Source organism: Myotis nattereri (assembly GCF_964212035.1).
Source record: "Myotis nattereri genome assembly, chromosome: 13".
In the NCBI taxonomy this organism is placed as follows: domain Eukaryota; kingdom Metazoa; phylum Chordata; class Mammalia; order Chiroptera; family Vespertilionidae; genus Myotis; species Myotis nattereri.
This window is the reverse complement of record NC_138088.1, coordinates 16058085-16072991: the sequence shown is the minus strand read 5'-3', so window position 1 is coordinate 16072991 and position 14907 is coordinate 16058085. Positions and strand designations below refer to the sequence as shown.

Genomic DNA, 14907 nt, shown 5'->3' with positions numbered 1-14907 from the left:
AGTGAGTCGTGGAGGGGGTATTTTGTTTGTTTTTATTTTTTATATTTAGAGAGGGAGGAAGAGAGAGAAACATCAAGCAAGAGAGACACATTGTTCAGCTGCCCCCACCCACGCACCTGACTGGGGATCGAACCCATGACCTTCCAATGCACAGGACGACGCGCCAACCAACTGAGCCACACTGGCCAGGGCCTCATAGTGAAGACAGTGATGCCTCGAACTTTGGTCTTTACTCAGACAACCTCGCTCTTGGTGATGGCAGGAGGAGGACAAGATGAAGAAAGGTCAGCTAATTCTCAGCACCTGTGCTCCACTCCTTCCTCTTGCACCCGAGGTCGGCATCACTAATGGATCCTCACCTGCCCTCCTCCTTCATGAAGCCTTGACAGGGACTCAGACCCCGTCTCTAGGCTGCCAGCACACTGAACCAGAGCCGGCAAGCCTTCTGGAATAGCGTGGCCATCCCTGGAGTGAGCCACCGCCCCACAAACCACCAGAAGGCCTCTTTATTATGATGAACCTTTTATTATAGAGGGAGACTGAACTCTTTTGCATAAAGAATCTCTGGACTGGGTCAGGGGAATCCACCTGCTAAAAGGGCACCAACCAGCTCTCCCCGCCTCTGCCTCCGCCAAGCCCCACTTGCTATGTTCATCTCAAGGTCACTGAAAACAGCAGAGGCTGCTGTCCCCAGGGCCAGGCTGGTGGGTGGGGCCACGCTCACCAGAGGGGCAGGGCTCCTGGCTGTCCACCAGGTCAGAGTCGCCCCGTCTCCCGCCCCAGTCGGTTGTCCAGAACCTGGAGCTGCCGGAGGAAGCCCGAGTTGGGGCAGATATCACGGTGGGACTGCACCGTCTGGATGGCCTGCACCAGTGTCATGTTCTCGTAGATCATGAGGAAGGCCAGGACGACAGTGGCGGAGCGGCTCACCCCCATGGCGCAGTGGACCAGCACGCGGCCTGCAGGGAGACCCGACCCAGTGTCAGTTACCTGCCCTCGTACTACCCACCCATTTGGGATGCAGAAGTCCTTCTGGCCCTCCTTCAGCCCACCTGTCACAGCGTCCTAGAATACTGACACGGGGTCCGGTGTCAGGTGGGGCAAATGAGGCCCAGAGAGGGAAAGGAACCGGCTCAAGGTCACACAGTAAGTTAGCGGAGGAGCTAAGGTTAGCAGCTGGGATTCCCCTCTCCTGGTTCAAGGTGCTTCCTCTGGCCTCCCTGAAACCCTGGGGCGTTGGTGGGGAGTGCGAGAGGAGGGTACTGTGGGAGTCCCCTGGGCTTGTGTCTCTCTTTCCCCCCAGTTCTGCCCTCCCCCCTGTCCCTGCAGCCCTATGCCCAGGCTTCACCTTAGAAGCGACTGCTCAAGAGCCTTTGCTAGGTCCTGTGCCTGCTACCCACACCTGCTCTCTCACGGAGGGATATGGTTATACTGATGACTGGACCTTGGTTCTGTCTGTGATGGTTGGGGCCAGGGAGCCTCTGAGGGCACGCTCACTAAATGGTAGTAGCTATTTGCACCATGGGTGGGAGGGGGCTGGAGAGGTTTGGCTCAGGACACACTGCCTATCAGTGCCGCTGGAAAATGGACAGCCCCGGCTCTCGCCCACCCCACCTCCTCCCCACCTCCTCCTTCCCCGGAGCCCACCTTGGGGAACATTGAGGGCGGTTCGGATGTATCGGGCGACAGGCAGGAAGTGGACACTGAGGTCAAAGAAGGGGTTGTCATCAGCCTCGATGCCATAGTACTCCAAGGGCATTCCGTGATAGAACTTGGCACCTGTGTCCACTTGAAACTTGCCCGCGGCAACATTCACAACATGGGTGATGCCCAGCTGGGCCAGCTTGCTCTTGTCCCGGGCTGCGTACCTGGAGGGAGGGCACAGGGGAGGCTGGGAATTGGGAGGTGGGGGCAGGTCTCCCTTGGGGGGTCAGTTCTGGCTGGACTGGAACTGACCCCTTCCCTCCTCTGCCACTGCCATCAAGGGGAGAGGCGGCAACAGCGAACTGGTCCCAGGTGAAGGGTCTCCTCTAGTTAGAGTTCACGACTCCCTTCCCTCGACCAACTTTTCTGGAGAGCATTTTGGCCACAGGCATCAAAAGCCTTTGCCCAGCCGATGTGGCTCAGTGGTTGGGCATTGACCTATGAACCAGGATGTCACGGTTCAATTCCTGGTCAGGGCACATGTCTGGGTTGTAGGCTCGATCCCCAGTGTGGGGTGTGCAAGAGGCAGCCAGACAATAATTCTCTCTCATCATTGATATTTCTATCTCCCTCTCCCTCTCCCTCTCCCTTCTTCTTTGAAATCAATAAAAAATATTTTTTTAAAAAATGTTCACATACTTTGTCCAGCAAGTCTCCTTCTAAGGACTTAAAGAAACTGGGGAGAAATCACGAAATATCCTCTAATAGGTGGCTGAGTATGTAAGGTAAATGACAAACTATGCAACCACTGAAATAGAGTAGATACAGGTGAACAAGGAAGGGTGTTCATTAACCAATGCCACCCCCATAAATGTAATTAAAAAAAAGTGCTCATGCTATACTGAGAACCTATGGAAAATGCACAATACAAAGCAGAACGTTGTTTAAGAAGGTTTTAAAAATATGTAGTATGATTCCATTAAAAAAAGCTTTCTATATAAAGCAGGTTACAAAACAGGATTATAAAGTGATACCATTTGCTGTAAAAATAAAAAAGAAATGTGAAAAAGCATGTGTGTGTGTGTGTGTGTGTGTGTGCACTTTTAAAAGTCAACAAGGATTTTATTACTGGTTATCTGTAGGGAGGATAGCATATTTGCCATATTGTTAACAAGAACCCTATTCTCTAAATATTAAGGAAATTTTCTAAAATCCACATATATTGGTCCATATGTTTAAATTTTAAGGAAAAAAAATGAGAAACAATGACTGAGTTCTACTCTCTCTATGTACCCTATGTAACGCGTGTGTGTTACCAGGACACGTGTACCAGAATGTTTCTAGGATCACTGTTCATAGTAGCCAACAAGTGGGAACAACTCAAGTGTTTGTATACAATAAAATGGATAAACTATGTGGTATTTGTACAATCAAATATTTTTACAGCAATAAAAAAAATGAACTGTAACCACACATAACAACATGGGTGAATCTTACAATTTTGCACAAAACACACACAATATGATTCCATTCATCTAACTTTAAAAGATAGGCTAAACTAATTATATAGTTAGGTATATGAACAGTAAAAGTATAAGTAAAAGCAAGGAAATAATTATTTCAACTCTTAGTGATTGTCCACAGGGAAACAGTTACAGCAAGAAGGGTTCAGAAGGTATTTCTGAGGCACAAACTAATGTCCTATTTCTTGACCTGGCTGGTGAAACTGTTCACATGCACTCTATGCACTTTTCTTATGCGTGTTCTACTTCCACAGTTAAAAAAGTAATTTCTATCAAAGGGAAGAAACATGTGGAAAGAGATGATGGGAGGCCCCTGGAGGGCTCTGGGAGAGGCTCCCCTTCTGCTCCCCACTCTCCCACGTGGGTCGGACTTACGCATCTCCCAGGAAGAGGTTGGGCCAGACCTCGTCGATGTGGCTCAGCACGGTGGCCCGACGGACCCACAGCAAGCGCTGCAGTGAGGACAGCGTGGGCGGCTGGTAGGGCGACGCGGAGACTGTCCCGTGGATCTTGGGTCTCCGGAGGTCCTGCTTCTGCAGGGAATTCATCCTGGAACAGGGTGGACACCGCAGTGGCTAGAGGCATGCTCCCAGAAGGTGGGTCCGGCTGGCCCAGAGGCCCAGGTGGTACTGGGATGGTGCGGGAAGGGCTTCAGCTAGTTCGCGTGAGGTTACTAACCAACTCTGCTGGGCTGAGGCCGAGACCGTTTCCCCAGGAACGAGGGAATCAACCTCTTGCTACCCTCTCTCCCACCCTCTCCAGAGGCCCTTGAGGCCAGAAACTTTGGCCAAGGGGTCCTTGGGGCTCCCTGTTTGTGGTGATGAGCCAGTGCAGATCCGAGCCCTTAAGCCGCTGGTCACTTGGGACTTTGTAGGGATGGAGGCCTCGGATGGCTGTGGCCCCCTCAGCCTGGGCAGCCCATCTCAGCCCCCTCCTCTGCTACCTCCAGGGCTGATCTCCATGTTCAGGTGCTTGGAGAGCAGAGTCCATCTCTGGAGTGAGGGGCCTGGGCTATGCAGGACATCTGTTGCATTTCCATACGGAATGAGCTAATGCCTCTCAGGGGCCTGGGACCTCGCTGTGGTAGGTCCCTATTTCACTTGGGAGAAAGCGGAAGGTCAGAGAGAAAAATTGTAAGTGCCACCCACAGCCATAGGGCTGATGTGTAGCGAGACTGTGGTTTCAACCCAGTTCTCTGACCCCGCAGTTCAGTCCCCAAGTCTTCCAGTTACTACCTCTGGGGACTCCGGAGAGTGGTCAACAGCCCATTCAACTCTACAGGGAGCCCGGCGCTGCGGGTACGCCTGTGCCTGTAAGTCCTGGGACTTGCCTCCTTACCCCGATGACTCGGGCCAGCGCTGCGGGTCAGGCCTCACCCAGTTGGGGTGAGTTGTCTCAGGAATCAGCTGGCCGAGGGGGTCCGGGCCCCTGCTGGGCTGAGTGGTCAGTGGCACCAGAACATGGGTCTGGTGTCGTCCTGGGAAGGAGTGCCTCTCTTGGCTAACTGCCCCTGGCCCTCTCAACCAGTAACTAGGGAAGGTACAAACTGGAAAAATCATCTTTTCTCTTCGGCAGGCGGTGCTAGGACCAGAGAGAGAAATAGGCACCCAGGAGGCCACTGGCTTGGCCAAGCTCACCCAGCGGGCAGCCGGTGGGCAGGGTGGAAGGGAAGACCCAGCTTTCCCCTTCATCCCCCACTGAGACCTCTCAGGGCAGGCTGAGTGGCCTGCCACCTACCTAGGGCATGGTCTAGGGCCGGGAGTGGGGGAGTGAGGGCAAGGACAGAGCTAAGCACATGAGCGGAATGGGGCTGGGGCAGGTTCCGCCCAGAACACCAATGCTGTGAAGCGGCTAGAATTCCAGGCCCTCCTCTTGCAGCCCACGGCGGGGTGGGGGTGGGGGGTTGGGGGGGTCTGAGAGCAGACCTAGGCCCCTGCAGCAGGGAGCACAGTCCCTCCAAACCCCAGGCCTTCTCCATGCTGGGCATCTCTTTCAGTCTTGTCCACATTTCTCTTCCCATGTTAAGTACCCTGGTGTTGCCTGACTGAGGGGTCTGTAGGGGTCTGACCTGAGAATGACAGGAGTGGCTGGGTGCACAGCAACCATGGGGTAGAGAGTGGGGTAGTGTGTTAGGATGGGGTAAGCCCCCGGGCTCCAGAATCATCCAAAAGCCACACTGGTCTGGAGCCGCCAGCTGGTGCTTGAGCCCCAGGCAAGGCAGATGGGGCCTGGGGAAGTCAGGCAGGCGCGGGCTCAGGCCTCTGAGCTTGGCGTGGGGTAAGGCTGCCCCCCAGTGGCCAGTGGGTGCCTCGCAGCCCAGCTGTGTCTGGGAGTAGGCAGCCAGGCCCTGCTCCTCCAGAGGCTCCTGGGCAGAGGAGGAGACAGCAGAGGGATCAAGGATCTGGGGTTCCTCCGGCACAGCCCCGCCTCAGCCTCCTAGGGAACCCAGGCCCAGGTCTCAAGAATGGCACCTTTCGCTTGGACTAAGGGGTACTCCTCGTCAGACGCCAGCTAGGGCCTCCCTCCTGATGCTCATGGATGGATCCCCCACCTGTCTACCCATCCCACTTTGCCAGCGCAGGCAGGCCCAGCCCCTGTGGGACGTGCCTTCCATGTGTTACCTCGCAGCAGCCCCACCGAGGACACTGGCTCAGAGACGTGCACACAGATGCAAGCACCAGGCCTCGGAACACTGCCCACGTCTGCCCTCTTCCAGGCTGGGGACAAACCCACTGGCAGCTCACCGTGGGCAGCCCTTGCCCAGTGACACATTCTTCATGCTCCAGGCACAACCACAGACAGGGACTTGGTGGCTGCAGCAGCTCCCCCGGTTTCTGCCACCCACAGACCTGGACTGCCAGGGACCTTGCCTAACACTTCCTCCCAATCTCCTCGGCCACCTGAGGGTGGCACAGGGCCCAGCTCCATCAGGGACAGGGCCGGCTTGGCTGCTCTCCCCATGCACTCCAGGCCTCCTTCCTGCCTCTCCCCCTAAGCTAACAGATGCCTGTGTAGGCACCAGCTCTGCCTGCTGTTGTGTCACTGCTGATTACAAGTTCACACACTGTTTTCTGCCTTTGCCTCTCTCCTCCTCGCTATGTTGCTTTCCCGTGGCCTCTGTCTCCCACCCTCCCCAGGAGCTGGGCTGCTCCACAGCCTCCCAGCAGCCCTGCCTGCTGGTGGCCTCAGGCCAGGCCCGGCTGTCTCAGGGCAGCAGCTGTTTGCCACCCACCTCCTCGCACAGCCCCAGGAGCTATCTCCCCTGCTCTCCCCTGCTGCTCACTCTCTCTGCCCTCCTTCCCCCACAGGCAGACCAGGTGAGACTGCGGCCTCAGGACAGGTGGGGCGGGAGATCTCTGAGGAGGCTGGCGAAGGAAGCCTGAGAGAGGTGTTCGTGGGCTGCCAGTGGTGAGCGGCCGGTGGGTTTGTCCCCAGCCTGCAGGCCTTGGAGGAGGGCACACCTAGGCCTGGTGCTGGCATCTGTGTGCACGCTTCTGAGCCAGTGTCCTCAGTGGGGCTGCAGTGAGGACCCCACGGGGTAATGAATGGAAGGCAGGTCCCACAGGCTCTGCCTCATGGTAGCTGCCCAATAAACGGGGCATCTTACTGTTGTTATCACCACTATTATTACCGTTACCTATTCAAGCCGGAGCCATATCCCGGCTAGAGGGCGACTTTCCCAGGGGTCTTCCTCTGTGTTTCCTGATGTCTCTTTCTCCGTCGCGATGATTATTGTTACATTCACCTCTCACTAAGGATGCACTAGGTACCAGCCAGAGCTAAGTGTTTACATGTTCTCACTGAATCCTCACAGTACCCTAGGAGGCAGGTAATATCATGATCCCCATTTTACAGGGAAGGAAGCCGAGACTCAGAGAGATTAAGCGATTTACCCAAGGTCACACAGCCAACAGCATGGGAGCCAGGATTCAAGCGCAGGTCTTTCTGACTCTGCGAGGCTTTGTCTGTGCCTTTATTTGACCCGTCCATCCCCCAATCTAACCCAGTCCCTCTCACCCCTGCAGCAATACACGCAGGCCCAGGTGCCCTGGCCCTCACTACCCAACAAGCTCTGTGCACCCCCTGAAGGAGGGGCACTCACCCACCTGTGGGGGGATCTGGCCCAGGCTCTGGTCTTGTCTGACAGGCACGTTGTGCTGCTGACTTCCAGCCGCTTGTCTCTGCGCACTTGCTGCTGTTTCTATTTTTGATGTGAGTTTAATTATAAAGCATGATGTGCTGCTCCCCTCTCCGGCCTCTCCTGCCACTCCCCACTCCCCCACTGGCCCCACAGCACGGTCAGTGCCACACCCAGCCAGGCAGCCAGCAGGGGGATGCCTGCGGCATGCGTGGATGTGGATGTTGGTTGTGGGCAGGGAGAAGGAAGATCAAATAAGCCATTTTAAAAGCTTCAAGGGGGGTGTGGAACATGGGCAGAAAGTTGAAGCTGGAAGGATCCTCTATGGAGGAGGATGGGGAAGAGAGCAGCCAAAATCACACACAAACCAGCGGGGTTGCCAACATCAGGACCCAGGCCCAGGGCTTTTAGTTGGGGGCTAAGGATTACATTAAGATCTAGAAGACGTGGGCTGAGGGAAGTATGGGAAGACAGACAGACAAAGGGGTCAGTGGGGTTCAGAGCAGGTCTTCTGACGCCCTGGCGGGCTGTCAGAAGCTCTGTCCAGAAGCCCCTCTGCCCTCTGCCAAGTTCCTCCTTCCCCCAGAGGCATTCTGACCCAGGTTCCACTTCCGTGTGGCCAGGGAAATGGTCCTTAAGGCTCCTCCTAAGGTTAACTGTGATCAACTTGAGACCTTGGATTCGGGCCTATTAAGAACCCTCCCTGCTCTCCAGAGACCCTCCTCATATACCCAAACCTCAGTGGTCTTCCCACTCACTCTCAGGTACCATGCGCACACACCTGTGCACCCCCCAGCCACACCTGCAGGGTCTCTGAAGTCTGGGCTCCAGGGAATAAGGCCCAGCCCCTGCTGGGGCTCCCTGAGCCCAGGGAGAGCTGGTGGATCTCCTCAGATCTCGTCCCGTCCTCCCCCCCCCCACCCCCCAGGGCCCATTCCCCACCTGTGGGGGCTGAAGACAGTGGCTGAGAGAAAGTGCAGGCAGCCTGAGGAAGCGGAAGGAGTAGCAGGCTGTAGGCCGGACCCCACACTGGGCTCTGATCATCTTCTGGGTGTCCACCTGGGCCAGAGCCCCCAGCAGCGCCAGCAGGGCCAGTGCCAGAGTGGCAAAGTGGCAGAGCCCCGTGGCAGGGAGCAAGGACCAGCTCTGGGGGAGAATGAGCTCCACGTTACAGGCAGGAAAGCCAAGGCCAGATTGGCTGGGGCCACATCCTTGTGTCGGGATAGGAGCTGCCACCCAAACCTGCTTCTGCTTTGAACCCCCTGGGTAAGGTCAAGAGGGCACCGGTGCTGGGAGAGATGAGGAGGCAGGTTTGGGGCCCAGGGCTCACAGCCCCTCATTTTGCAGAGTGCCCAGCCCCAGGGCTGCGGGGTATGGCTTCATGGGCTGCACAACATACAACACCCAGGGGCTCCAGTTGCATAGACTATTCGGGGGATGCACCCCCAGGAACTGTGCAATGCTGTAGTTCAGGTGACTCCCCCAAAGCCAGCTGCCTGATGGGAAAATGCTGAGGGTTTGGGTCAGGGTATTTGAGAGCCTCAGGCCTAGGAAGTGGGGTGACTGGGCATGATCAGAGACCTGCTGCTCTGCCAGGCTCCTGAAGCCTGTTTAGAGGAAAGAGCAGGGCGGGAGCACGCATTCCAGCCCTCCTCTTGGCTCCCCGTGCCCGCAGAGCTCACCACAACAGCTTCCCACTCAGCTTAGCCCCCGGCCTAGGCCCAACTCCAGCTATAACCCTCATTTCCTCCCATTACACTCACCCCCTAATTCCAAACCTAGCCCTCCATCCTGCCCTAATCCCCATCCCCAAGATACTCACCCTCCTGACAGCATGTGTGAAGGGGTCAAATTGCTAATGTGCCCCTCCCCACACTTGGTTGAGCTGGCTATGCATTCAAAGACCAAGACAGCTCTTCTGAGTGGGGGCCGGGGAAGGATTGAGGCCGTGCTCTTGGCAGGAGGAGAAAGTTGTTGCTCTTCCAACTATCAGGAGAGCCTAGGCCAGCCACCCACCCCCACTGGCAGCGCCTGTGAGCCAGTGGGTGGTGCGGCACAGCCAAAGTCAAGGTTGAGGAGAGCTGAGGGAAGGAGCTGGCTAGCAGGAGCTAGAGGCAGGCTCAGGGAGTGGACAGCAGCTCTGGAGGCCTAACCCCCCAGCTGATGGCACCCACGGGAGATGTGATGTGGGGGAGGCGGGCTGCTGGAACCGGCTGGGGACAAGACCCAGCCTGGGCGTGGTGGGAGAAGGGCAGTGGGGAAGAGCTGCTTCCTCTGCAGCTCCCTCACAACCCTGGTAGCACCCAGGAAGAGACACCCTGGCCTCCTTCCAGTGAGCTGGAGGAAAACCCAGGGCTGATGCCAGAGAAATGGAGGCAGCGTGTTGCTAGGGTAGCCCGACTCTGTCCACTAGGCAGCTGGGGACGCGGGCCTCCAGCAGGAGGGGAGGGGCTTGAGGAGGGAGGTGTTAGGGATCTGTTCCCCTTGTGCCATTGCTCCAAATGCATTGAACACAGAACAGGAGGCAGGTACATGGAAGCAGGAAGGAGTCTGAATAGACTTCAGTAAGACCTTTATGTCCTATAAGAGTCCCAGAGCCAGAGAGGAGGGAGGTTAGGGAAAGTCCTTCTACTGATCTGAGATCAGATTGGGGGGGCGGGGCAGGTAAGGCACGGGGTGCTGGGTCAGAGGAGAGGATGGATTGGCATGATGACAGGAGAACGTCACATCAGCAGGGCTGGTGGCAGCACCTGTTCTCCTTCCCCACGTGGGGACGGTGAGTCCGGGCTGATGTGAGAATTCGCTAAATTTAAGCAATAGCTGCAGCCGCACTTTCCCCCAGACCTGAAGCTGTGGGAAGATTCAGACAGACCATGGTTCCAGGACTGGCTGGCTGCTGCCTTGGGCGGTGGGGGGTGGGGGGGTAAGAGAGCCCCCACAGGCCTTTGACCAAGGAGACATCGCAGGTCAGCATCAAGACCAGGTAGGAAGGCCTCACCTCTTCCATTTTAAGCTTTCCAACCCTTTCTTTCCTAGTCTTTCCATCCTCTCTGGGGTCTGAAGAACCTGGGTAGGCTGGGAGAGAGAGGCTTATCTCGGCTGCGCCCTGATAAGGCCTTGGGTTGGTGAGGGGAGCCCAGCAGGTTGGAGAGTGGGCCAAGCCCCCTTCCAGCCTCAGTTCCAGCCAGTCAGCCCTAACAGCTACTCTCACTGTCCCCTCCCATGTCCCCCACCCACCCTCCCCTGACCTTTCACTTCCAGCCCTCATTGGCCTCCCCTTCCTGTTCCCTGCCCAGCTCTCAACGCGCCTCTCACTTCTAACTGCACCCAGCCTTGCCCCCTCGTCCCCTCCCCCTGCCCAGCCCTCACCTGGCCCCTCAGCTCCGGCCTGCACCCCGCAGCTTCTGGTCCAGCTGGCAGAGCTGGTGGAGGAAGCCGCGGTTCGGGAAGACCCATCGGTGCTGCCTCACGGTGATCACTGCCTGGCGCAGAGACATCTGCTGGCGCAGCATGAGGTAGGCCAGGACCAGAGTGGCGGAGCGGCTCACGCCTACCACGCAGTGCACCAGGACCTTGGCTGAGGGAGACATCCTGGTGAAAGAAGACCCTTTCCCACCAGCAGGCCCACCCAGGGGCTGGGGTGGGGGCCCAAGATCCTCTCCACGCCCTGCCTTGGGTGTACTCTGTGACAAGCCCCGGCCAAGTCATTCAACATTTAGGGACCTCAGTGTCTTCATCTGTCAGATGCGTAGACCAGCTCCTACTTAACCTCATGGAACTTGTCATGATGGTTGGTGGGACGACGGTCAAAGTGGACCCCTTGGGCTGGGGCCCAAAGTCTTATAAGTCATGGCTCATAAGACCCTCCATGAACTGGCCCCCCTGATCCTGCAGCCTCATCTCAGGCTGTCCCACCCCAACCTTCAGCTCTAGCCGTGCTGCGTAACTGGCAGCTCCTTGAAGCTGTCATGGTCTCTGGCCTCCAGCCTTAGCACATGCTTTTCCAACTCCTTGTAACCCTATCCCCCTGCTCTCGGACTGACTAACATCTACTACTCATCTATCAGGGTTCAGCTTCTTTGCATAGGCGTTCCTGACCACTCATGGGGTCGCCTGAATCATGGAGCAGCTCATCCTTTTTGCACATGGCCCAGTGACTACTGCTGCAGGGGGGAGTCACCCTGCCTCCCTGCTCCTCTGCGCCGAGCACCCCTGCCCTGCGCTCCCTCAGCTCTTCACATTCCCCCACTCCGTGCGTAGCACTCGTACCACTTTACACTGTGACTGCCTTCCCTCCAAACATAATGACAAGGTCCATGAGGGCGGGCACCCTGCCTTGTCTAAGTGTGAATTCCCAGCATCTAGCTCAGTGCCTGGCACAGAGAAGATAGTAAATAGCTGGCCAGTGGATGGATGAAGAACAAATGAATGCCAAAGTGTTTTGAATATTAAGAAGTGCTGTGAGGCATAGTCTTGTCTCTCCCGTTGCGCAGTTGAGAAACTGAAGTCCAGAGAGGGATGCTGGCTCGCCCAGGTCCCAGTGGCAAAGGCCAGAGTGCTCACCCAGGATAAACACAGGATAGGGGCCCAGCTTCCCCCGGGGCCCTTGTTGTCCCCTGGGTGCTAGAAGTTTTGTGGGGTTTTTTTTGTTTTGTTTTTTCCGTTTGAAAGTACTTTGTGGCATAAGCCAGACATCTAGGTACCGAACGGCGATTTCTGAAGGCTGCGTGCTACAGAGAAAGAATTGCTTTTGCTGTTCGGGAGGCCTGGCTTGCGGGGCTGCTCCTAACCGTGGCACTGTCTTGTATTCTAGGCCCCAGTTTCTCCGTGTGTGAAGCTACGCAGTTGGATAAATCACTGGAGCACTGAGCAGACATTATTTTTTTTTAAAAAAAAGCTGATGGCTTTTTAAAAACTAGGGACGGTTGGGGTCCTCCCCTGAGGCCTCCGGGAGGACCCAGTGCGGCTCTCTCTGTGGCGAGCGCAGCGCCTCCTCTTCCCTTTCCTCCGGGTGCCTTTTCCTTGCTCCCTCCTTTTCCTGGGCTCCCAGGGCCCTTCTCTGGCCTCTGTGGCTTGTTTCCTGAGCCCATTTCTTCCATAGCTCATTTCTACCTCTGTGACTTTCTAGATAAACCTTCTCTTACAGTTTAGAAAAAAAAATTGTTTTAAATAAAAACGAGGGATGGGAGGGCACTGATGTTTGAAGGGAAACTGGACATCCCCCCAGGACTGGACAGGATGGATCTGAGATCAGACCCCGAGTCCTACCCCCGGGTGTGCTGAGGCCGCGGTGAATGAAGTCAGCTGCAGAGGAGAAGTAGGCACTGATGTCGAAATCGGGGAGGTCGTGGGCTGGCACCCCCAGATAGCTCACGCTGCTGCCGTAGAAGTCAGGGCCGCCCTGACAGTAGAGGCCTCCATGGGCGGCGATCAGCACGTGGGTGATGCCCAGCTTCCAGAGCTCAAAGCGGTTATTGGCTGTGGTCCTGGGGAGCGGAGGAAGGGGGCTGGATGCTGGCTGAGCCATGGGGTCCAGGAGGGAGCCCCCTACGTCAGGCCCCCTACTTCAGAGGGATGGAGCCATTAGGGTCCAAAGGAAGGTGGAAGGAACCCAGCAAGCTAGAGCTGGATCCACAGCTCCCAGGGCCACCCTCAGAGCTTTCGGTGGGAGAGCTGGTGGGAGAGGAAGTTATCTGTAGCCCCGCTTTGCTTCCTGAGGCCATGCGCCCCTGCTGGCTGGGACAGAAAGGAGAGGATTGCCTCACCCCTGGGACCTAGCTGCCCCGCCCTTCCTTCCTGCCCCATGCCTTCCCACGCGCTTCCGGCCTCTGCTGGCCACTACCTCATACCTGCTTCTACTCTGCAAATGTTTAGAGGTGACAACTTTCCTGATTCACCTTTAGTCAGGCTTCCTCGCCCACTGTGACCCAGGAGAGAGGCTGGGACCAGGAAGGGAAGCTCTCTGTCCAATCCATTTTCATACCCCACATCACCATTCCCCAGGCCTCTGCCCCCGAAACTCCCCCATTTTCCTGGATATGTCAGCAGACTCCAGGAATTTCTGGGAGCTCCCCTCTTTCCGGCAGGCAAAGTCCCCACTCCCCCTGGTGGCCGCATCTGATCACTGCACTGTCCCCAGCACACAGGACTTCTGGAGAAAGTCCCCGGGGCCTAGAATGCTCAGTGCAGAACTAAGTCTCCTTGTTCCCACCCCGCTCCTATCTCTGGTAAAGAGCCCAGGAACTGTCTGTTCTTGTTCCCAGCCCTACACCCCTTAGGCCAGCTACTACTCACGCATCTCCTATGTAAAGGTTGGGCCAAACTTCATCCGCCCGGTTGCAAGAAGAAATTTTCCCCGCCCGCAGGAGCTCTTCCAGCTCCACAACGCTGGGGCTAGGTGTGGCTCCCGTATCTCCCCACAGCTCTGGGAGCGGGGCCTCAGCCATGGGCCAGCCCACCCACTCCCCTGTCTCTGCAGTCACTCCTCTCTGCCTCTCCAGGGTCATTTCTCCGACCGGAGATTGGCAGGGACAGGTGGGACAGAAAGAAGTGACTCAGCAAGTCACCGGGGCCTCCAGAGGGAACAGGACATTTTCTTCCCCAAGTCACCCCCGCCAACCCCCAACTCCATTGACCACATGGAATCAAACATACCTCTGCAAACCACTTTATCTCTGCACCTCCGTTTCTTCATCCGCAAAGTAAGGATAATTGCACCTACCTCAAAGAATTGCAAAGATTTGCCCTAGCTGCTTTGGCTCAGAGGATAGAGTGTTGGCCTGCGAACTGAAGGGTCCTGGGTTCAATTCTGGTCAAGGGCACAAGGGCATGTACCTTGGTTGCAGGCTCCTCCCCAGACTGGGCCCTGGTCAGGGCTCCTGCAGGAGGCAACCAATCGATGTGTTTCTCTCACATCGATGTTTCTCTGTGTCTTTCCTTCTCTCTTCCACTCTCTCTCTCAAGATCAATAAAAAAACATCCTCAGATAAGGATTTAAAAAAAAAAAAAAAAGAGAGAGAGAGAGAGAGCCCTAACCGGTTTGGCTCAGTGGATAGAGCGTCGGCCTGCGGACTGAAGGGTCCCAGGTTCGATTCTGGTCAAGGGCATGTACCTTGGTTGCGGGCACATCCCCAGTAGGGAGTGTGCAGGAGGCAGTTGAATTGATGCTTCTCTCTCATTGATGTTTCTAACTCTCTATCCCTCGCCCTTCCTCTCTGTAAAAAATCAATAAAATATATATTTTTTAAAAAGAATTGTGAAGATTTAATGAAACAAAGGATGTTCTGTTTCTAACACATAACAGATGCTAAAACATTTTTGGACAGGTTAAGAGGCCCGAAAAGGCTGCTCCATCCTGAGGACTGAGTTAAAGTGGAGACCCAGGGTGGAGAGGGGATGGTTGACTGTAAGGATGAACGAGAGGAAAAGCTCTGCAGTCTGGGTCAGAACTGTACGGCTGTTGGATGAGTCCCCAGAGTCTAGGACTCAGAAGACGTTTCCTGAGTTGCTGAGTCAGAGAACGATGGAGAGTCGGCTTGGAAGACCTCATCTGAAGGGTACCCACAGGGTTCACCAGTGAAGGTTTGAACAGTGGTTTTGTCA

At 56.0% G+C, this 14907-nt stretch overlaps 1 protein-coding gene across 4 annotated transcripts; it reads right to left on the bottom strand.

Moving 5' to 3' along the window:
- Nucleotides 1-511: 511 nt before the first annotated feature.
- Nucleotides 512-13803, bottom strand: DUSP13A (dual specificity phosphatase 13A; the record flags this gene model as incomplete). 4 transcript variants are annotated; one of them, XM_081104396.1, is made up of 5 exons in its annotated part: nt 512-959; nt 1648-1868; nt 3543-3716; nt 7274-7368; nt 10675-11797. In XM_081104396.1, the coding sequence occupies 5 exons, from the start codon at nt 11011-11013 to the stop codon at nt 757-759; spliced, it is 1032 nt and encodes a 343-aa protein (XP_080960522.1). In that variant the 3' UTR covers nt 512-756. The 4 variants fall into 4 exon arrangements, with proteins under 4 accessions (XP_080960522.1, XP_080960525.1, XP_080960524.1 ...); XM_081104399.1 differs by lacking the exons at nt 7274-7368; nt 10675-11797 and adding an exon at nt 13600-13751; XM_081104398.1 differs by lacking the exons at nt 7274-7368; nt 10675-11797 and adding an exon at nt 4506-4873.
- Between the last annotated feature and the right edge of the window lie 1104 nt (nt 13804-14907).